Raw genomic sequence first — 24,638 nt, forward strand, 5'->3', positions numbered from 1 at the left:
TTCACCAAACAGGCCTTTATGGCAGAGTGGCCAGACAGAAGCCACTCCTCAGTAAAAGGCACATGACAGCCTGCTTGGAGTTTGTCAAAAGGCACCTAAAGGACTCTCAGACCATGAGAAACAAGATTATCTGGTCTCATGAAACCAAGATTGAACTCTTTGGCCTGAAAGCCAAGCGTCACGTTGGAGGAAAACTGGCACCATCACTATGGTGAAGCATGGTGGTGGCAGCATCATGATGTGGGGATGCTTTTCAGAAGCAGGGACTGGGAGACTAATCAGGATCGAGGGAAAGATGAACGGAGCAAAGTACAGAGAGATCCTTGATGAAAACCTGTATATATATACACACACTACCGTTCAAGAATTTGGGGTCACTTAGAAATGTCCTTGTTTTTGAAAGAAAATATACTTTTTGTCCATTACAATAACATCACATTGATCAGAAATACAGTGTAGACCTTTTTTATGCTGTAATGACTATTGTAGCTGGAAACAGCAGACTTTTTATGGAATATCTACATAGGCGTACAGAGGCCCTTTATCAGCAACCATCACTCCTGTGTTCCAATGGCACGTTGTCTTAGCTAATCCAAGTCGATCATTTTAAAAGGCTAATTGATCATTAGAAAACCCTTTTGCAATTATGTTAGCACAGCTGACAACTGTTGTGTGATTAAAGGAGCAAAATAACTGACCTTCTTTAGACTAGTTGAGTATCTGGAGCATCAGCATTTGTGGGTTCGATTACAAGCTCAAAATGGCCAGAAACAAAGAACTTTCTTCTGAAAATCGTCAGACTATTCTAGTTCTGAGAAATGAAGGCTATTCCATGCGAGACATTGCCAAGAAACTGAAGATCTCGCACAATGCTGTGTACTACTCCCTTTAGAAAACAGAGCATACTGGCTCTAACACGAATAGAAAGAGGAGTGGGAGGCCCCGGTGCACAACTGAGCAAGAGGACAAGTACATTACAATATCTAGTTTGAGAAACAGAAGACTCAGAAGTCCTCAACTGGCAGCTTCATTAAATAGTACCGGCAAAACTCGAGCCTCAACTTCAACAGTGAAGAGGTGACCACTGGACGCTAGCCTTCTAGGCAGAGTTGCGAAGAAAAAGCCATATCTCAGACTGGCCAACCCCTCTTTTACGCTGCTGCTACTCTCTGTTTATTATCTTTGCGTAGTCACCTTAACTATACATTAATGTACATATTACCTCAATTATCCTGACTAAGTGGTGCCCCTGCAAATTGGCTACCTGGACTATCTGCATTGTGTCCCGCCACCCCCCACCCGCCAACCCCTCTTTTATGCTGCTGCTCCTCTCTGTTTATCATATATGTCCTTCTGTAGCTCAGTTGGTAGAGCATGGCGCTTGTAACGCCAGGGTAGTGGGTTCGATCCCCGGGACCACCCATACGTAGAATGTATGCACACATGACTGTAAGTCACTTTGGATAAAAGTGTCTGCTAAATGGCATATAATAATAATAATAATATAATAATAATAATAATAATAATAATAATAATAATAAGTCACTATACCAACATGTACATATTGCCTCAATTAGCCTGACTCACTACTGTTATAGCCTCGCTACTGTATATAGCCTCGCTACTGTTACTTTCACTGTCTTTATAAAAAAATCTTTACTTATCTATTGTTCACCTAATACCTATATTTTACTTAAAATGTGCACTGTTGGTTAGGGCCTGTAAGTAAACATTTCACTGTAAGGTCTACACCTTAAAATGCCGCCTTAAGAAATGGCAGCAGTTTTACGGGCGCCCAACCAATTGTTATGTGGGGGTTGTCATTTATTTTGTACATTGTTTCTACAACCGTATCTTACGGCAAAAAGAGCTTCGGGATATCAGGACAGCGATCACTCACCTCGGATTAGACAAAGTGTTTTTCTTCAACAAGCAAGAAGCACAGGACATTTTCCAAACACCCGAAAGGGCCAACATCCCTGTTATTTGCAAGAGGAGGAGACGCGGGTATAGAGCTAGCTACATAGCCGTCTTTGTATCAAAGATAATTGTGTAGTCTAGAGCGATTTTCTAGGTTAGCTAGCCAGCTATTGTCGTTCTTTTAACGCAACATAACGTAAACAACACTACTAGCTAGCCAGCTAGCCCCCGAATAGCAGCACTGTAGAAACTATTACACTCAACGGAACGACTTGATTAGTGTAGTGTCAACAACGCACCCACTGCCAGCTAGCCTACTTCAGCAGTACTGTATCATTTTAATCATTTTAGTCAATAAGATTCTTGCTACGTAGCTTAACTTTCTGAACATTCGAGACGTGTAGTCCACTTGTCATTCCAATCTCCTTTGCATTAGCGTAGCCTCTTCTGTAGCCTGTTAACTATGTGTCTGTTTATCCCTGTTCTCTCCTCTCTGCACAGACCATACAAACGCTCCACACCGCGTGGCCGCGGCCACCCTAATCTGGTGGTCCCAGCGCGCACGACCCACGTGGAGTTCCAGGTCTCCGGTAGCCTCTGGAATTGCCGATCTGCGGTCAACAAGGCAGAGTTCATCTCAGCCTATGCCTCCCTCCAGTCCCTCGACTTCTTGGCACTAACGGAAACATGGATCACCACAGACAACACTGCTACTCCTACTGCTCTCTCTTCGTCCGCCCACGTGTTCTCGCACACCCCGAGAGCTTCTGGTCAGCGGGGTGGTGGCACCGGGATCCTCATCTCTCCCAAGTGGTCATTCTCTCTTTCTCCCCTTACCCATCTGTCTATCGCCTCCTTTGAATTCCATGCTGTCACAGTTACCAGCCCTTTCAAGCTTAACATCCTTATCATTTATCGCCCTCCAGGTTCCCTCGGAGAGTTCATCAATGAGCTTGATGCCTTGATAAGCTCCTTTCCTGAGGACGGCTCACCTCTCACAGTTCTGGGCGACTTTAACCTCCCCACGTCTACCTTTGACTCATTCCTCTCTGCCTCCTTCTTTCCACTCCTCTCCTCTTTTGACCTCACCCTCTCACCTTCCCCCTACTCACAAGGCAGGCAATACGCTCAACCTCATCTTTACTAGATGCTGTTCTTCCACTAACCTCATTGCAACTCCCCTCCAAGTCTCCGACCACTACCTTGTATCCTTTTCCCTCTCGCTCTCATCCAACACCTCCCACACTGCCCCTACTCGGATGGTATCGCGCCGTCCCAACCTTCGCTCTCTCTCCCCCGCTACTCTCTCCTCTTCCATCCTATCATCTCTTCCCTCCGCTCAAACCTTCTCCAACCTATCTCCTGATTCTGCCTCCTCAACCCTCCTCTCCTCCCTCTCTGCATCCTTTGACTCTCTATGTCCCCTATCCTCCAGGCCGGCTCGGTCCTCCCCTCCCGCTCCGTGGCTCGATGACTCATTGCGAGCTCACAGAACAGGGCTCCGGGCAGGCGAGCGGAAATGGAGGAAAACTCGCCTCCCTGCGGACCTGGCATCCTTTCACTCCCTCCTCTCTACATTTTCCTCCTCTGTCTCTGCTGCTAAAGTCACTTTCTACCACGCTAAATTCCAAGCATCTGCCTCTAACCCTAGGAAGCTCTTTGTCACCTTCTCCTCCCTCCTGAATCCTCCTCCCCCTCCCCCCCCCTCCTCCCTCTCTGCAGACCACTTCGTCAACCATTTTGAAAAGAAGGTCGACGACATCCGATCCTCGTTTGCTAAGTCAAACGACACCGCTGGTTCTGCTCACACTGCCCTACCCTGTGCTCTGACCTCTTTCTCCCCTCTCTCTCCAAATGAAATCTCGCGTCTTGTGATGGCCGGCCGCCCAACAACCTGCCCGCTTGACCCTATCCCCTCCCCTCTTCTCCAGACCATTTCCGGAGACCTTCTCCCTTACCTCACCTCGCTCATCAACTCATCACTGACCGCTGGCTACGTCCATTCCGTCTTCAAGAGAGCGAGAGTTGCACCCCTTCTGAAAAAACCTACACTCGATCCCTCCGATGTCAACAATTACAGACCAGTATCCCTTCTTTCTTTTCTCTCCAAAACTCTTGAACGTGCCGTCCTTGGCCAGCTCTCCCGCTATCTCTCTCTGAATGACCTTCTTGATCCAAATCAGTCAGGTTTCAAGACTAGTCATTCAACTGAGACTGCTCTCCTCTGTATCACGGAGGCGCTCCGCACTGCTAAAGCTAACTCTCTCTCCTCTGCTCTCATCCTTCTAGATCTATCGGCTGCCTTCGATACTGTGAACCATCAGATCCTCCTCTCCACCCTCTCCGAGTTGGGCATCTCCGGCGCGGCCCACGCTTGGATTGCGTCCTACCTGACAGGTCGCTCCTACCAGGTGGCGTGGCGAGAATCTGTCTCCTCACCACGCGCTCTCACCACTGGTGTCCCCCAGGGCTCTGTTCTAGGCCCTCTCCTATTCTCGCTATACACCAAGTCACTTGGCTCTGTCATAACCTCACATGGTCTCTCCTATCATTGCTATGCAGACGACACACAACTAATCTTCTCCTTTCCCCCTTCTGATGACCAGGTGGCGAATCGCATCTCTGCATGTCTGGCAGACATATCAGTGTGGATGACGGATCACCACCTCAAGCTGAACCTCGGCAAGACGGAGCTGCTCTTCCTCCCGGGGAAGGACTGCCCGTTCCATGATCTCGCCATCACGGTTGACAACTCCATTGTGTCCTCCTCCCAGAGCGCTAAGAACCTTGGTGTGATCCTGGACAACACCCTGTCGTTCTCAACCAACATCAAGGCGGTGGCCCGTTCCTGTAGGTTCATGCTCTACAACATCCGCAGAGTACGACCCTGCCTCACACAGGAAGCGGCGCAGGTCCTAATCCAGCCATTAAACCCCTTCAACTCATCCAGAACGCCGCAGCCCGTCTGGTGTTCAACCTTCCCAAGTTCTCTCACGTCACCCCGCTCCTCCGTTCTCTCCACTGGCTTCCAGTTGAAGCTCGCATCCGCTACAAGACCATGGTGCTTGCCTACGGAGCTGTGAGGGGAACGGCACCTCAGTACCTCCAGGCTCTGATCAGGCCCTACACCCAAACAAGGGCACTGCGTTCATCCACCTCTGGCCTGCTCGCCTCCCTACCACTGAGGAAGTACAGCTCCCGCTCAGCCCAGTCAAAACTGTTCGCTGCTCTGGCCCCCCAATGGTGGAACAAACTCCCTCACGACGCCAGGACAGCGGAGTCAATCACCACCTTCCGGAGACACCTGAAACCCCACCTCTTTAAGGAATACCTAGGATAGGATAAGTATTCCCCCCCTTTAAGATTTAGATGCACTATTGTAAAGTGACTGTTCCACTGGATGTCATAAGGTGAATGCACCAATTTGTAAGTCGCTCTGGATAAGAGCGTCTGCTAAATGACTTAAATGTAAATGTAAATGTAGAGGACACAGCGCGGGATGCCTCGAGAGGACCTGCAGAAGGCGAATGGGAAAGCTGCTGTTACCGTCAATATTACTCGCCAACGTGCAATCATTGGACAATAAATTAGACGATCACGAATATCCTACCAACGGGACATCAAAAACTGTAATATCCTATGTCTCACAGAATCGTGGCTGAATGACGACATGGACATGGGGGGGGGTCTGTGCATATTTGTAAACAGCAGCTGGTGCACGAAATCTAAGGAAATCTCTAGATTTTGCTCACCTGAAGTAGAGTATATTGTGATAAATTACAGGCCACACTACTTGCCTTGAGAGTTTTCAGCTGTATAAGACCGCACTCAGTCAGCTGTATAAGGAAATAAGCAAACAGGAAACCACTCACCCAGAGGCAGCGCTACTAGTAGCCGGAGACTTTAATGCAGGGAAACTTAAATCAGTTCTACCAAATTTCTATCAACATGTTAAATGTGCAACCAGAGGGAGAAAGAAATTCTAGATCACCGCTACTCCACACACAGAGACGCGTACAAAGCTTTCCCATTTGGTAAATCTGACCATAACTCTATCCTCCCGACTCCTGCTTACAAGGAAAAAATTAAGCAGGAAGCATCAGTTACTCGGTCTATAAAAAAGTGGTCAGATGAAGCAGATGCTAAACTGCAGGACTGTTTTGCTATCACAGACTGGAACATGTTCCGGGATTCTTCCGATGGCATTGAGGAGTACACTGACATTTTCAACATGTCCCTGATTGAGTTTGTAATACCAAAATGTTTCAAGCAGACCACCATAGTCCCTGTGCCCAAGAACATGAAGGCAACCTGCCTAAATGACTACCGACCCATAGCACTCACGTCTGTAGCCATGAAGTGCTTTGACAGGCTGGTCTTGGCTCACATCAACACCATTATCCCAAAAACCCTAGACCCACTCCAATTTGCATACCGCCCAAACAGATCCACAGATGATGCAATCTCTATTGCACTCCACACTACCCTTTCCCGCCTGGACAAAAGGACCACTTATGTGAGAATGCTATTCATTGACTACAGCTCAGCGTTCAACACCATAGTACCCTCAAAGCTCATCACTGAACTAAGGATCCTAGGACTAAACACTTCCCTCTGCAACTGGATCCTGGACTTCTTGATGGGCCGCACCCAGGTGGTGAGGGTAGGTAGCAACACATCTGCCATGCTGATCCTCAACACTGGAGTCCCCCAGGGGTGCGTGCTCAGTCCCCTCCTGTACTCCCTGTTTACCCACGACTGCATGGCCAGGCACGACTCCAACACCATCATTAAGTTTGCAGGTGACACAACAGTGGTAGGCCTGATCACCGCAACGACGAGACAGCCTATAGGGAGGTGCCAGAATAACAACCTATCCCTCAACGTGACCAAGACTAAGGAGATGATTGTGGACTACGGGAAAAGGAGGACCGAGTACGCCCCCATTCTCATCGACGGAGCTGTAGTGGAGCAGGTTGAGAGCTAAAAGTTCCTTGGTGTCCACATCAACAACAAACTAGAATGGTCCAAACACACCAAGACGGCTGTGAAGAGGGCACGACAAAGCCTATCCCTCTCAGGAAACTAAAAAGATTTGGAATGGGTCCTGAGATCCTCAAAAGGTTCTACAGCTGCAACATCGAGAGCATCCTGACTTGTTGTAATCACAGCCTGGTACGGCAATTGTTGGCCTCCGACCGCAAGGCACAACAGAGGGTAGTGCGTACGGCCCAGTACATCACTGGGGCTAAGTTGCCTGCCATCCAGGACCTCTACACCAGGTGGTGTCAGAAGAAGGCCCTAAAAATTGTCAAGGACCCCAGCCACCCCAGTCATAGACTGTTCTCTCTACTACTGCATGGCAAGCGATACCGGAGTGACAAGACTAGGACAAAAAGGCTTCTCAACAGTTTTTACCCCCAAGCTATAAGACTCCTGAACAGGTAATCAAATGGCTACCTGAACTATTTGCATTGTGTGCCCCCCAACCCATCTTTTACACTGCTACTACTCTCTGTTTATCACATATGCATAGTCACTTTAACTATACATTAATGTACATACTACCTCAATTTACCCGACCAACTAGTGCTCCCACACATTGGCTAACCGGGCTATCTGCATTGTGTCCTGCCACCCAACTCCTCTTTTATGCTTCTGCTATTCTCTGTCCATCATATATGCATAGTCACTTTAACCATATCTACATGTACATACTACCTCAATCAGCCTGACTAACCGGTGTCTGTATGTAGCCTCACTACTTATAGCCTCACTACTTATAGCCTCGCTACTTATAGCCTCGCTACTGGTATTTTCACTGTATTTTACTGTTGTTTTTATTTCTTTACTTACCTATTGTTCACCTAATTCCTTTTTTCCACAATTGGTTAGAGCCTGTAATAAAGCATTTCGCTGTAAGGTCCTGTTGTATTCGGCGCACGTGAAAAATAAACTTTGATTTGATTTGAATTTATCCTTTGTTCTGGAGTCCTAATTGGAGATTTTTTGTTCCAACCGCCATGTCTTTGTGAGACGTGTTGTGGGTGAACTGATGATCTCTGCATGTGTATTTCCCACCGTAAAGAATGGAGGAGGAAGTGTTTTGGAGTCGGGGTGCTTTGCTGGTGACACTGTCTGTGATTAATTTAGAATTCAAGGCACACTTAACCAGCATGGCTACCACAACATTCTGCAGCGATGCACCATTCCATGTGTTTTGGGCTTAGTGGGACAAGACAATGACCCAACACACCTCCAGGCTGTGTAAGGGCTATTTTACCAAGAAGGAGAGTGATCAGATCACCTGGCCTCCACAATCCCCCGACCTCAACCAAATTCAGATGGTTTAGGATGAGTCGGACCGCAGAGTGAAGGTAAAGCAGCCAACAAGTGCTCAGCATATGTGGGAACTCCTTCAAGACTGTTGGAAAAATATTCCAGGTGAAGCTGATTGAGAGAATGCCAAGAGTGTGCAAAGCTGTCATCAAGGCAAAGGTTGGCTATTTGAAGAATCTCAAATATGAAATATATTTTGATTGAACACTTTTTTGGTTACTACATGATTCAATATGTGTTTATTTCATAGTTTTGATGTCTTCACTATTATTCTACAATGTAGACAATAGTAAAAATAAACACACACAGTTGCAAGAAAAAGTATGTGAACCCTTTGGAATTATCTGGATTTCTGCATAAATTAGTCAAACAATGTGGTCTGATCTTCCTCTAAATCACTACAATAGACACAGTGTGCTTAAACTAATAACACACAAAGTATTGTATTTTTCTTGTCTATATTGAATACATACTTTAAACATTCATAGTGTAGGTTGGAAAAAGTATGTGAACCCCAAGGCTAATGACTTCTTGTTGCATTACTCACTCACTGCATTATTTTGCAAAGTCTGATTAGACATTATTCAGTTGTACACGTAGATGTCTACCTCGGTAACTTCATTGCTGCTATCCCTGTATTTCAGTTGCATGCCTCCTTGCACTTTCAATTAGCCTTTATTGCACATTTAGACTTTCCATCTGTACTTGCCGTTTGCCTTTATTGCACATTTAGACTTGGCATCTGTACTTGCCGTTTGCCTTTATTGCACATTTAGACTTTCCATCTGTACTTGCCGTTTGCCTTTATTGCACATTTAGACTTTCCATCTGTACTTGCCGTTTGCCTTCATTGCACATTTAGACTTTCCATCTGTACTTGCCGTTTGCCTTCATTGCACATTTGTACATCCCACTTAATAAGGGTTAGGGTTAGAGTTCGTTGTCCTGTACTTGTACTTGTTCAATGACAATACAGTTGAATGTAATCTAATCATTGATGAAAAAATGAATTCCCATGTTGATGAAGACCTTTTGCAGGAGAATGTAAAGCTATCTGTCCGCCAATTGAAACTCAACAGAAGTTGGGTGATGCAACAGTACAAACACCCAAAAACACAGTAGTAAATCAACAACAGAATGTCTTCAATAGAAGAAAATACCTGACCTCAACCCGATTGAGATGCTGTGGCGTGACCTCGAGAGCGGTTCACACCAGAATATTGCTGGTGTGAGGAATGGAAAGAGGAATGGTCCAAAATTCCTCCTGACCGTTGTGCAGGTCTGATCCTCAACTACCAAAAACGTTTGGTTGAGGTTATTGCTACCAAATCAGTTATTAAATCCATGGGTTCACATACTTTTGCACCCTACACTGTGAATGTTTATAGACTGTGTTTGTCTATGGTTGTGATTTAGATGAAGATCAGATCAACTTTTATGACCATTTTATGCAGAAATCCGGGTCATTCTAAAGGGTTCACATACTTTTTCCAGTCAAAAGTTTGGACACACCTACTCATTCAAGGGTTTTTCTTTATTGTAGAATAATAGTGAAGACATCAAAACTATGAAATAACACATATGGAATCATGTAGTAAACACAAAAAGTGTTAAACAAATCAAAAACTTTTTTAAATATTTGAGATTCTTCAAAGTAGCCACCCTTTGTCTTGATGACAGGCTTTGCACACTCTTGATTTGATTTACTGACCTTCAAACACCAGGCTTCTTTCATTCAGATGAGACATTGCTTCTTTTTCTCTCCCTCCCCCAAAGTATAGCATTCTGTATTATTTAACACTTTCTCTGAAATTCAGTTTTATCATTGTACATACAGGAATAGACTGCACCACTTGCCAAAGTATTTCCAAATGGTACAGTAAGACAAACTACACCCTACAGACTACTAACCTATCGTAATATTTCTGAAGAAAAAAAAAAATCGATAGCCTTTCCAAAAAAGTCATGACCCAATCTACGTCTTAATTCTGTCTATCTCAAGTGTTTAAGAGACTTGGCTTACTGATATGAGGCAGTACAATTCCCAGAAAGCAGATAAACTCTCTATGACTCACTCTGACTCACAGCCGTTTCACCTCAATAAAGCACAGTACACGGACAGCCATGCAAGGTCTGAAAAGGTCTGAGTGGAAAAGAAATTAGAAAAGATACCGGTTTGAAAAACCAATATTTGATTAATGGGTTTTTTATCCAGCCTTTCCTCTATTATTAGCGGGCTGTATTTATTTTTTTCGGAGGCAGATGGTTTAAAATCCACACGTTCAAAAAATGTCATTGCAAGAGGAAATAGAAACAGTTCCTATGATGTTACCAGAGAAATTAAGATGTGCTGTGCAAATATGTCAGACCTGAAGCCAAGTACATGGGAGGGAGGTGGCTGAGTCCAAATGAAAGACATATGTCTTTGGTATTTGTATACCCTGTAGGTCTAGGACACAACATTCAGCAGCAAGCCAATTCAAAGGCTGTCTTGCCTTTTATCCTTAGACTCAATTCACTTTAGAACAGATTTTTTAGTTGATGTCTACTGGTTTTAGACCAATTTCATATCACCAAGTGGTTTACAAATGCTTGTTGAATAACAGCAGTAGCCTGTATTAAACACATGAGCATTATCCATATGTAATCCTTCATATACATACAGTTTCTTATAGGCTGTGCCATTGTTTGTGGTGTGAGGATCCATTGCTCTCTTCTTTCAGCACATGTCCTGAGTCATTCAGTGACAGAGGCAGGGGAGGGAGGTGTGTGTGAAGTAGAGAAAAGGCTGAGTATGTAGAGGGGGGAGGAGAGCTCCAGCAGGGTGATATAGACAGGCCGCAATGGGAAAGAATGCCATGTGTCTGTGGAGGACAGACAGAGAGCGAGGGAGAGGAGGAGAGAGGGAGAGTAAGGGGAGGAGGGAGCAGAAGGAGGGAGGGGATAGGTTCTGAGTGGAGAGTGGAAGCATCGTGGCTGGCCAGGGCGAACTGCTGAATGAAAGGGCCTGTTGCTCTCCGCCACCGTTCGTTTTTGTCCCGCGAAAGAGCACATGTCCAGAGCAAACATAGGAAGGCTCTCCAACAGTCAGGCACCGGGGGAAGGGACAGAATCACCACTACACACAGACCTTTTGGAATTTTGAGTCTCTCCAGTACTTAGCTCTACAGGTGGAAGGGGAAACTACTATTGCAATGAGCAGGGTAAGTGTAAAGGGAGTTGAGCTGCTGTCCCGTTGGCTGTTGGTCCTACTGGTCCTACACGCACCCCGACATGGGAACACCCATCCCCAGTGCCTGGATTACAAGCCCCCCTTCCAGCCACGGGAGCCTCTGGTCTTCTGTAAGGAGTATGCCAAGTTTGGTTGCTGTGACCTGGAGAAAGATGACAAGATCTCCCAGAACTTCTACAAGATCATGGACTATTTTGACTACTCGGGTTACATGACCTGTGCGAAATACATACGCACCATCCTCTGTCAGGTAAATTGAAGTCTGTCAGTTGTCGGATGTTAGCTAATGCCTCCTTATCTAAAACTTTCCACAAAAAGACAATACCTTTTTTTCTAAGAGTGCATTTGTAGAATGGATCATCTTCACGCATGTTTATTTTTTTAAATTTCACTTGTAATAAAATTATATTTCATCACTGGATATAAAACATTTTATACAGATTAATCTATCATATTTCATGAAACTATATTTCATTCCAATTTTTACACATTGACACCCCCTTCATTATTGAAATGTATGTGAACATCATGATAATTACATACCCCAGGCCTTTCCAAATGTGCACGCTGTAGATTGGAACAAATTACAGTTGGAGGGATTATGTAAGGCGTTGACGTGTCTGTTCAACCATGAGATACGACAGTACTGTTACCAATGATGGATTTTGGGGCCTGAACCACAGTACCACAACATCACTACTGGATGGAATATATTTGTGCTCCTCTCCAATGAAGAGAATTGCAGACCACGTGAACGTGTCCTCAGCTTTGTTTGGTTTTGGATCTAGTGGAAATTAGCTATTGTGCTCAGCTCTCATATCAGCCATGCTAAGGTACAGGCAGTGTGGTCAGTGGCTGGAGACCCAATGCCCAAGGCCACTTAGCCAGGGTAAACTCTGCTCAATCATGCTCTTTGTCCAGACAGTTATCATAGATACAGGGGGATGCTTGTGATCTGTCAAGAGGCCCACTGACCACCAGCCAAACATCGATTTCCTCTCTGGTCACTGAACAGGATATACAGTATCATATTTCCACTGGGATTGGGAGGGAGGGCAGGAGGGAGAGGGAGGGAAGGAGGGAGAGGGAGGTGAGGAGTTGAATCCAGCTGAAGTAGTTGAAGGAACTCTACCGTCTACTTGTGGTAGGATTAAGGCTGACTATTGGGTTACAAAACAATTAGTAACATTGACGTCAACCGTTTAAATAAATACAGCCTATCCGATACCTCCTTCCCAACTTTGGAAACTGAGAAGTCTCACATTTACAGTGATCGTGGCAACGTGGAACGTTGAAGGGTTGTCCTATACGATGTGGCACATGTGCACTCTCTCATTACTGCCCACCCCTTTTGGAAGGAGGACCGTTTTAGAGGTTTCTTTGAGTGTATTTATGTTGACTTTGGTGACTCATGGAGGAAAGGAAACCAACACACACAGCTTTAACCCTACCAGCTCACCCTACATCGTGTACTTAACCGTTTTACTACTGTCCTTCTTTACTCTCACAGTGTTTGTGGGTGTGCGTGTGGTAGTGCTAGTCTAGGGTTGTTTCTACAATAAAATGTACAATTTGTAACATACAGTGGCTTGCAAAAGTATTCATCCCCTTGGCATTTTTCCTATTTTGTTGCCTTACAACCTGGAATTAAAATGTATTTTGGGGGGTTTTGTGTCATTTGATTTACACAACATGCCTACCACTTTGAAAATGCAAAATATATTTTTTGCGAAACAAACAAGAAATAAGACAAAAAAATTAAACAGAAAGCGTGCATAACTATTCGCCCCCCCCCCCCCCCCAAAGTCAATACTTTGTAGAGCCCCGTTTTTCAGCAATTCCAGCTGCAAGTATCTTGGTGTCTCTATAAGCTTGACACATCTAGCCACTGGGATTTATGCCCATTCTTCAAGGCAAAAATGCTCCAGCTCCTTCAAGTTGGATGGGTTCCGCTGGTGTACAGCATTCTTTAAGTCACGCCACAGATTCTCAATTGGATTTAGTTCTGGACTTTGACTAGGCCATTCCAAGACATTTAAATGTTTCCCCTTAAACCACTCAAGTGTTGCTTTGGCAGTATACTTAGGATCATTGTCCTGCTGGAAGGTGAACTTCTGTCCCAGTCTCAAATCTCTGGAAGACTGAAACAGATTTCCCTCAAGATTTTCTCAATATTTAGCGCCAGCCATCATTCCTTCAATTCTGACCAGTTTCCCAGTTCCTGACGATGAAAGACATACCCACAGCATGATGCTGCCACCACCATGCTTCACTGTGGGGATGGTATTCTTGGGTTGATGGGAGATGTTGGGTTTGCGCCAGACATAGCATTTTCCTTGATGACCAAAGATCTTGTTTTATTCTCATCTGATCCGATCTGATTTGTTGTGGTGCCATATTCTTTAAATGTTTTAATAATTGATTTAATGGTGCTCCGTGGGATGTTCAAAGTTTCAGATATTTTTTTATAACCCAAACCTGATCTATACTTCTCCACAACTTTGTCCCTGACCTGTTTGAAGCGCTCCTTGCTTAGTGGTGTTGCAGAGTCAGGCCTTTCAGAACAGGTGTATACTGTATATACTGAGATCATTTGACAGATCATGTGACACTTAAATAAAGTTCACCTGTGTGCAATCTAACTAATTATGTGACTTCTGAAGGTAATTGGTTGCACCAGATCTTATTTAGCGACTTCATAGCAAAGGAGATGAATACATATGCACGCACCACTTTTCCATTCTTTTCTTCATTTAGTTTTTTTTTCATTTCACTTCACCAATTTTGAAAAAAAAATGTGTATGTCCATTACATGAAATCCAAATAAAAATCAATTTAAATTACAGGTTGTAATGCAACAAAATAGGAAAAACGCGAAGGGGGATGCATACTTTTGCAAGGTTCTGTAATATCTGGTTGCCATCTCTGTGAACAAAGGCATGTGGAGTTAAGTTTGACAGATTGCTGTTGTCAGGGCTCCCCATCCCATCCAATACAGTATTTACAAAGAATTTAAATAGAACGTTATAGTTGGCTAAGAGACTGCATTATCAGGGCTGCCTGCAGTAGAGGCCAGAGGAGTCAACACCCATATGACAAAAAACAATGACCAGGGCTCAGTTTTTCAAAAGTGATCTGGTTTAGGATTAAATGCATAGAAATAGAATTAATAGAACCGTCAACTTATTGACTTGAATGGGGAAACCCATTCTATTCATTCTATTTTTATGCATCTAATCTTATCCAATAGGTGAAATCCAGATAGATAACTTTTGAAAAACTCCTTTGCTCAACTCTCCCATGCAAGAATATCTAATATTTTACAATTAGAGTTCATATGAGGTCAATTGAAATAAATTCATTAGACCTGTCTATCTATGCATTTTTTAAATATATTTTTAAAATTTTACCCCCCCAATGCTAGGCCAATTGTGCGTTGCCCCACGGACCTCCTGGTCGCGGCTGGTTACAACAGAGCCTGGGCACGAACCCAGGGTCTCTGGTGGCACAGCTAGCGCTGCAGTACAGCACCCTTAACCACTGCGCCACCCGGGAGGCCTAATCTATACATTTCACATGACTTGGACTACAGATATACATCTGTTGGTCACAGAAACAGTACCTTAAGAAATGGGCCTCACAATGTGCCATGACCTGACATATTTTACATTTAGTTTAAAATTAAGGCATTTCATACATGCTTTTATTTATGTTCCTTTTAGCAGCTATACGGCCACATTTGCCAGTTCTTACCTACTAGTTTTATACTGTACCCCCAACTCAGACATGTGGCTGTGTGTAACACATAGCACCTCCAGATTGTCCCCTTTTTACGTCACTGCCTGGGAATCATGTGATTTGCATAATCCACCCTGCAATCTACGGCCAGCAACAGATTTAAACCCTGAGTTGGCCAAGTGTTGTTAATGTTAAACACTTTGATGTAGAGTTTTTGATGGCACCGTTTATTTCACGGCACCTTTTTGGGAGAGCATATCCCAGATTTAATTACTCAGCAGAACTCCAGAACACATTATGCCCCTTTTGCTTAAGACTTTGAATCATTATATTATTCATCCGTTTTTGTAACAGAATTGTTTCTTTCAGTACCAGCTGTTACAGTGGTTTATATGTTTTGCATCATTGTCCCAACGGATTACCAGTGTCAAAATGGTTGTAATTGTGTGGCTTTGACTTAATAGGAGATTGGATGTTCCAAGATGCATTTAAACAGGCCTTATTTATACCCAGAATAGTCATTACCAGCTGGCCTGGTGAGTACTGGGAGGAAAAGAGGACATGCTGAATTTCAAACATTTACAAGCCTAGAGAGAGTTCATCATGAAAATAGCTGCACAGTATAATGAACAGACATGACATAGCATTAACATGTAGACTATGCTTTTGAAGTTTCAATTTGAGATTACACAAAGTGGCTATAGCCTACAGTTTAAGTGGTAGCTCATCATGAAAGTTATCAGCCGACAAGGTAGATCTACTGAGTTTTGCTCATAAGCGTGTGTAGTCCGAGCACCAATACCTCTGCCACTTTTCAAACAAGCTTTCCTCATCCTCACAGGAGTGCTCTCCCTACTCTGCCCACCTGTACGATGCTGAAGATGCCAACACGCCCATGAGGGAGCTGCCAGGCCTGTGCGGAGACTACTGCTCTGAGTTCTGGCACCAGTGCCGCTACACCATTAGCCTGCTCACCGACAACAACGCCACGGTGGGCATAGAGGAGGACCGCAATAAGTTCTGTAACTTCCTGGAGCTCAAAGACAGGGAGTACTGTTACCCTAACGTGCTCTCCGACGACAAGCTCAATGCCAACCTGGGAGATGTTCGGGCGGACCCCGAGGGCTGTCTCCAACTGTGCCTGCAGGAGGTGGCCAACGGTCTGAGGAACCCGGTGGCCATGGTCCACGCAGATGACGGGACCCACCGCTTCTTTGTGGCAGAGCAGCTGGGCTACGTGTGGACGTACCTGCCCAACGGCTCCCGTATTGACCGGCCCTTCCTCAACCTAACTAAGGCAGTGCTCACCTCTCCCTGGGCAGGGGATGAGAGAGGCTTCCTCTGCATGGCCCTCCACCCGCGCTTCACACTGGTGCAGAAGGCCTATGTCTACTACTCTGTGTCTGTGAAGAAGGAGGAGAGGATCCGCATTAGTGAGTTCACACTGTCCGCTGACGATATGAACCAACTAGATCACTCCTCAGAGAGGTAAGAGAAGTTTCACCAAATGACATGGACTGAATCAGAACCTGTGGGGACATGGGCTCCATTCACATGCATGTATTTGACATTTTGAAACAATACAAATCAGCAGATTTTGAAATAAAGATCTGCAACTACAATCATCCTTTCAGATGTAGAATTTAGTGATGTTTGGTCATGCATGGTTTTCTTTGTAGAACTATTTTGGAAGTGGTGGAACCTGCCTCGAACCACAACGGGGGCCAGCTTCTCTTCGGACACGATGGCTACCTCTATATCTTCATCGGCGATGGCGGAAGAGCAGGGGATCCCTTTGGCAAGTTTGGGAACTCCCAGAATAAGTGAGTCCCCATGCTCTATACATTTCAAAACTCATTCAGGGGGAACAAATTAAGGGGTGACATTTAGTTATTTAGTGTATATCTAGCCTTCACCCCATGTTGATGTTTTTTGAAGGTCAGAATGATATGTTTGCTTCAGAGACCTACATTTTTTAAAGTTGAAGATATAGTTCAACAAAGGACACCTAAACAGTGGTGTCGGAGTATTATTGCAATGTGTACGCTGGGATTCAGGAAGCGATTTCAGGGAGTGTATTTAATAACTAAATGAACATAGAACAAACCAAGAAACACAGGTAGCGTACAAAATTAACACTGGAACAGAAACAATAGCACCTAGGGAAAGAACCAAAGGGAGTGACAGATATTGGGAAGGTAAATCAGGAAGGTGATGGAGTCCAGGTGAGTCTGATGAGGCGCTGGTGTGCTTAACGATGGTGACAGGTGTACGTAATAATCAGCAGACTGCCAACCTCGAGCGCCGGAGAGGGAGTAGAAGTGACAATTATAGTTAATAGTGGAGTGAAACGCTTAATGTGATACATCTGGCTCTTCATAGTATACTTATTTGCAGTCATTTAACTTTTTTTTTAAATCTGGAAAATAGGAGTTCAAAAAGTTTAACCTATAGCGTGACATCTTTGTTGATGTAAATATAAGCTACAGTAAAGGGGACCACAGGGCACAATTAGTCAATTAGTCTATTAGTGTGTTTGTAAACTGTATTACTCAATTGCCAAATTATGTGATGTTCTCATATGGTAATACAGTGATACATGATTCTATTTTTAAAGAATGGAAAATCCTGTTGCCCTGGTAAATGTCTAGTAATTATTATATTCATGGTTGACTAATACACGTTTAGATTAAATTTGTGTCTGAGTTGTTGTCAACTTGTCATAAACAAGTTTAATATTCCAGAAGATGAATTGACACCGGAGGGTAGAAGAATCTTTTACTAAAAACTTTGACTAGAAATTGACAAGCTCTCAACATTGAGAGAGTGACAAATGTATGGATTGAAGTGCAATTAACTTTATACAGGACCTTCAGCAATGCCACTCAGCAGCTATTCATGAAAGTGCGATTTTATGACCTTACTTGTCAATGGCGCCAATGCTTTGGTAACATTGGGAGAGAAATCGCCATCTATGACCTCAACCCCTGAGCATTTGACATGACAAACACTCAGCTCAAGGCTATATGTACATTCATGTAGACAGACAGTACAGTTGTTCACAATATTAGCCTTGGCACGGTATGTTTAGCTTTCTCCTGGCAGGGGCTCGGGCAGGGTCTGGCAGTGCCCAGAATCTACATAGTGTCACAGGGCCATTCAGAAAGGACTCAAAGGCAGCCCAAAACATTTTGCTGAAAGTGACCTGCCTCTATAGTTATCACACCGTGACAGAATTGTACACAGTGATATTATGAGAAACTCTAAACCCTTCTTTGAGGAAAAACATCACTGAGCTCTGGACAGTCTGTGTCTTAGAATGCACTTTATTTTGAACCATGGGCAAGGACAGGGTATAGCAGTACCAGTCAGGTTGTGAGTGCCACCCCCACAGCGCTTTGGTCAGTGGCTAGAGTCTGGACCTGCTGTGTCAGGCTAAATATTTATGGAGAATGTTGTCGGGCGACGTCCGGCATTTTCTTACCATGTGATAATCACTACAGTCTTGCACAGTTGAGCTTGAAGGGACGTTTGCCACTCCTTTTATGGACCCGAACGGAGGTAGAATATCTGCGATTCTGTTCAGAATATTACGATGTAGATGTAAAAGGAGGCTGGTGGGAGGAGCTATAGGAAGACGGGCTCATTGTAATGGCTGGAATGAAATAAATGGAACGGTATCAAACGAATCCCAAAAATATGGAAAACACGTGACTGACTCCGTTCCATTCATTCTATTCCAGCCACAACAATGACCGCATCCTCCTAATTTCAACAGTGGCATGAGTAAGAGCAGGTGCTCTAAATCAACCTTGTCATGTGTTATTCTCAGAAGAGGGTTATGTCTAGCTCATAGTTGGGTAGCTCTAGTGGATAGCAGAATTTATGCATGCCGAAATAGGGGGGTTCTATACATCACAGCTTTATCTCGGGGGCGGTACTTACGGTAAAGGCGTTGTACTGAGTTGCATTTGGTGAAAACATCCCTTTCAGCTCATCCCAGGAGAAGAAAGATGAGCAGAGGGTTTCTTGACAGCCAATGAGTGGAAGGCCAGGGATATGAGGGTTTTGGGACCTGCCAAGGCTAATATTTACACAAGACGCTGTGGGCCATATAATAGTATGAGAGAGAGAGAGAGAGAGAGAGAGAGAGAGAGAGAGAGAGAGAGAGAGAGAGAGAGAGAGAGAGAGAGAGAGAGAGAGAGAGAGAGAGAGAGAGAGAGAGAGAGAGAGAATCCCCTATGTATTTATTTGGACAGTGAAGCTAAAACAATTAATTTGGCTCTATACTTCAGCATTTTGGATTTGAGATCAAATGTTTTATATGAGGTGACAGTACAGAATGTCACCTTTTTATTTGAGGGTATTTTCATACATATCTGTTTTATCATTTAGAAGTGAAAGCATTTTGTGTATCTAATCCCCCCATTTGAAGGTGTCTTAAGTATTTGGACAAATTCACTTATAGTGTATGAAATGTAGTCAAAAATTGAGTATTTGGTCCCATATTCTTAGCACGCATTGACTGCATCAAGATTGTGACCCTACAAACTTGTTGGAGGCATTTGGTTGTGTTTCGGATTATGCTGTGCCTAGTAGAAATTAATGGTAAATAATGTATTATGTCATTAGAGTCCGTTTTATTGTAAATAGGAATAGAATATGCTTCTGAACAGTTCTACATTAATGTGGATGTTACCATGATTACAGATAATCATGAATGAATCGTGAATAATGATGAGTAAGAGAAAGTCACAGAGGCATAACTATCATTCCTCCTAAAAAAATGCTTTTGGGGGCATGATCTTTGTGCATCTATAACTTTCATTAATCGTAAATGTCTTTGATGACTGTTGTGACACACCAGCCTGGTCTCGTACCATAGTAATAGTACATCAAGGACACTCAAATTAGCATGACACGTTACAGTTGTTATGACTAATGTTTAGCAACCCATACGTTGCAAGTTCAAATTTCATCACGGATAACTTTAGCATTTTGGCTAATTAGACATTTTTCAACGACTTACTACCTCACTGTTTTTCAACTACTTAGCACATTAGCTAACCCTAACGTTAACCTGTTAACCTAACTCCTAAACTTAACCCTAACCCATAGCCTATATAACGTTAGCCACCTTGCCACCTAGCTAGAATTTGTATGTCGTATATTTAGCAAATTCCTAACATATTGTACATTTTGCAAAGTCGTAACATATAATACTAATTGTAATTTGGAACATATCATACTAAAAGGAGTGTCTCAGATTTACGTACAGAATAATACAAAACGTTCTGAGACCAGGTTGGATACACATACACAAATGAAAAACAATGACAGAATCCCACACTAAAATACTCAGACATTTTCCTATGAGTACAACTCAGTTAAACCCATGTGTGTGTAGGTCCACTCTGTTGGGCAAGGTGCTGCGTCTCGATGTGGACAACAACGATGACGTGGAACCCTACAGCATCCCATCGGACAATCCTTTCCTGGGGGAGAAGGGCTCGCTGCCTGAGATCTACGCCTACGGGGTGCGTAACATGTGGCGCTGCTCCATCGACCGGGGCGACCTCATCACGGGGCAGGGCCGTGGCCGACTGTTCTGCGGGGACGTGGGACAGAATAAGTTTGAAGAGGTGGACCTCATCGTCAAGGGTGGCAACTATGGCTGGAGAGCCAAGGAGGGCTTCTCTTGCTATGACAACAGACTGTGTCACAACTCCTCTCTTGGTGAGTAGGCTATTCCTCCAACAGAACTTGGTAGAGGTGGCAGACTGCTTCTCTATGAAGAATCAATTCATTATTTGGTGAAGAGATTCAGATATGTATTAAATCCCTTAAGCAGTGTAAAAATATTTTCTCCTCAGATGACATCCTGCCTATTTTTGCTTACCCCCACAAACTGGGGAAGTCGGTCACTGGAGGCTACATATACCGCGGCTGCCAGATGCCTAATCTCAATGGCCTCTACATATTCGGGGATTTCATGAGTGGGTGTGTGTTTATACAACGTTATACTGATTAAAATGCACAAAATGTTTCATAGATTGTCATGCCTGGAAAAAAAAGTTGATACACAAATGTTCTTAATATTGAAAGATCATTGACAAATGTTTCAAATGCCCTAAAACTCACTTGACACATGCACAATCTGAGTGACTCCTTGTGTGCCTAGGCGCCTGATGTCACTGAAGGAGACCCAAAGCACTGGGAAGTGGGAGTACAAGGAGATCTGTATGGGAAAAGACCAGACGTGCCGATTCCCCAAACTTATCAACAGCTATTACAAATACATCATTTCCTTTGCTGAAGATGAGGCAGGTAACCTTGACAACTAGCTTTGCATGTTTTTCTGTCTTTTTTGTGTTTTGTTTTTGTACTGATCCGTACATGAAAAGGCCATTAGGGGATGCATGCTGCTTGTGAATTCAGTCACCCAAGACAACCATGGAAAATTGTCTGCTTCTCTGAGTTATTTCATGATGAGCCTCTGCTGCTTTCGAACAGAAATAAAGAAATAACACACCCAGTTCAAACCCAGTGGTGTGCCACTTAGTGCATGCTCTTTAGCTTCAGATAAGTCTCAACAAGCAAACTTTTTCAGAATACTTGACTTCAAAGCTGATTTGAGTAGAGTGGGAAGGGGTTCAAATGAAATGGGCTGTCTTGATTTCACTTTGAAAGTGTTGCATATTTTTGTGCTGGGTCTTAGATCCTTTTTTCCTCTTGTTTCTAGGAGAGCTGTACTTCCTGGCAACGGGAGCTCCCAGTGCGTCTGCCAGAGCGGGGGTGATCTATAAGATAGTGGATCCATCCAGGTATTAAACAAGGGTCACAGTGTCCCAACAGCCAGGGGGCTCTGGGAATTCATCCCTATCTTGGATTAATGGCAGATTCCCAAAACAGACTTACCTTTGCCAGATATACTAATGTTTATTGTCCATCCAATTATTGATGTGGTCTTCAATCCCCCTGTGTTTGTTTAGTATATCTCTTACTTTAACTATGTAATCAGCTAATGTAATCACTCTGTGTCACACTAAGGGAATATCTGCTAAATCTTTACCATAACGGCAATTTACTGAATATAATGTGCTTATCAATGATAGAACTGTTCTCCATGTGGTTATTATAATGTATGATTCAAATTACTCTATACCGTATTAGTAGGAGATAGAGCTGTCATGGGCAGCATTAAAATCAATGGATTGTTTGATGGATTTCTCTCACCATCTAGGAGAGCACCTCCAGGCAAGTGCAGCTTCAAGCCAACTCTTGTCAAGATTAAAGGCAAGCTGATTCACTTCCACCCGAAGGAGGGTAAGTGACACCACAAACAAACACGCGTTCCTTTGCAGGCCATCATGAGTCACAGCGCAACACATCTCAGTCAGTTGGAGTGCTCTAAAGAGCTGTTTCTTTCACTTGACTTCTTTTCTGCAGAGTTTGTCATTGACAAGAAGCCGACGACCACCGCTACACCCACTATTACTGCGAGAACAACAGCTACCACCACGCTCCGTACTCCTCCGACCACCCTGCGCTCCATGACGACGAGACCTACCTACACACCTCCAACTGCAACCCTGAAGTCTACTGCTAAACCTGCAACAATAAGGGCTACAGTTGAACCTCTAACAACACGAGCTACTGTTAAACCTGTAACAACACCTTCCAATCCCACCTCAATGCAGCAGAGGACTACTGGTACCGCTACACCTGCACTGACCATCTCATGGAGGCAGGTAATGACGGCCAGGCCAGGTCAAGCCACCACTCCTTCCCGGCAGAGACCGTCGTTGTCCTACACCAGGCCCACTGTTACCCCGAAGCCCCGGCCACTATTGACAACTGGAGCCAGAAGGCCCTCTCCACCAACAGCACGACCCTTGACCCGACCGCAACCACACGCCACAGTCAGACCCTTTCCACTAGGAGTTACGACCAATCGGCCCCAGACAACACCAAGGCCTACGTACTGGACAGCTGCAACAAAGCACACCACCCAGAGGCCTAACTTCACTCTCTCAAAGGCCCAGGACAAGTTCTTGAAAGGGCAGAGTGACAAGACAGAACATTCCACAGGGAACCGAGTCAACAAGAAGAACCGGGGTTCCAAACCTGGGAAGCAGCGGCGCCGGAAGCATCGGGCTGGGTCGGTGCGGCTGATCAGTGCAGAGCAGCTGTCGGATCGTGGACGGGTGGAGATTTACATACGGGGGGAGTGGGGCACAGTATGTGATGACTTGTTTAATAGTAAAGCGGCTACGGTGGTGTGCCAGCAACTAGGCTTCCCTGTAGCCCTGCGTGTGGCTAAACGGGCAGAGCTGGGGGGTGGCAGTGGCAGTATCCTGCTAGATGATGTGGAGTGTGAGGGCACAGAGAGGACGTTACTGGACTGCAAACGGTCAAAGTTGGGCAAGCACAATTGTGCACACGATGAGGATGTGGGGGTGGTGTGTGGCTACCACCACGACGAGGATAAATAATGAGCCAAAGGATGGCCTCAAAGGATCATTACTACTCTCCTGTGCTTGAACAGAAACGTCTTCTATGTACTGTGCTTCAACTGTGGTCAGACACATCTCACCGCTCTACTCCCCCACACATACTCGTGTAAACACACACACAAATTCATGATGATTATAAACAATTGTTGATTGTAGAATAGACTTTCTGATACTTCACTTCAGAGGCAGCAACCATTTCCTTCCCTTCACTTGCCTCCATGCCAGAAAAATGTATATCACTTTACAATATTGCCCTCTGCTGGGGAGAAAAGGCATACATGTTGTTGAAAACCTTGTTATTTTTTACGTTGTATGAATTGATAATCACATCTATATATATATGTTTTCTTTTTAATGCAAAAAAAGTGATATCAGTCAAAATAATAATGATGATATAAGTGAGGAAAATGCTGGACATTGTGTGCTTTATTATTGTATAATTTGACAGATTATATTTGTAAACTGTTTTCAAGGTACAGGGTGCCTTTCAGATTAATAAACTGAGATTTCAATTTCATTCCTGCTCCTCATTTCTACTCAAGCATCACCCATGGAGAACCAGATAAAACTACACTGTTATCCAGAGGACTAATGCTGGGTTCACGTGCTAGTCAGAACTAGGAAACTCAGAAATGTCCGACTTGCCAATAGCTTGTAGTTATACACGAGCCAAGCTGCGTTCAACCATTCAGCAAGTTGGGCATTTCCGAGTTTCCTAGTTCCGACTAGCGCGTGAACGCGGCATAATGCTGGACCCTAAGGGAGAGGGTGGTTTCATGTGCTCATGGGAAATTGGGAAGTCGTAAATACAACATGAATGTGTTCATGTGTCTTTGAAGTCTGAACAATTATTCAACCAATGAGATGTTAGCTAGCTTGATAATCTAGCTAAC

The 24,638-nt window shown here is 44.2% G+C and overlaps 1 protein-coding gene across 1 annotated transcript; it reads left to right on the forward strand.

The window, feature by feature from the left end:
* Positions 1 to 11,181: 11,181 nt before the first annotated feature.
* LOC123993031 (HHIP-like protein 1) lies at positions 11,182 to 24,262 on the forward strand. The gene is made up of 9 exons (XM_046294770.1): positions 11,182 to 11,741; positions 16,071 to 16,717; positions 16,909 to 17,052; positions 20,637 to 20,965; positions 21,103 to 21,229; positions 21,411 to 21,556; positions 21,972 to 22,053; positions 22,473 to 22,555; positions 22,679 to 24,262. Exons 1-9 carry the CDS (start codon positions 11,454 to 11,456, stop codon positions 23,722 to 23,724), a joined length of 2,892 nt encoding a protein of 963 aa, XP_046150726.1. The 5' UTR covers positions 11,182 to 11,453; the 3' UTR covers positions 23,725 to 24,262.
* Positions 24,263 to 24,638: the final 376 nt, after the last annotated feature.

This window comes from Oncorhynchus gorbuscha, linkage group LG13 (assembly GCF_021184085.1).
Source record: "Oncorhynchus gorbuscha isolate QuinsamMale2020 ecotype Even-year linkage group LG13, OgorEven_v1.0, whole genome shotgun sequence".
Lineage (NCBI taxonomy): Eukaryota > Metazoa > Chordata > Actinopteri > Salmoniformes > Salmonidae > Oncorhynchus > Oncorhynchus gorbuscha.

Bases quoted from the DNA above. Each gene is read 5' to 3' on its own strand.
- LOC123993031 (XM_046294770.1), top strand. From the start codon at position 11,454: ATGAGCAGGGTAAGTGTAAAGGGAGTTGAGCTGCTGTCCCGTTGGCTG. The intron at 22,054-22,472 runs GTATTAAACAAG...CTCACCATCTAG, and splicing joins AAGATAGTGGATCCATCCAG to GAGAGCACCTCCAGGCAAGT. The intron at 22,556-22,678 runs GTAAGTGACACC...TCTTTTCTGCAG, and splicing joins TCACTTCCACCCGAAGGAGG to AGTTTGTCATTGACAAGAAG.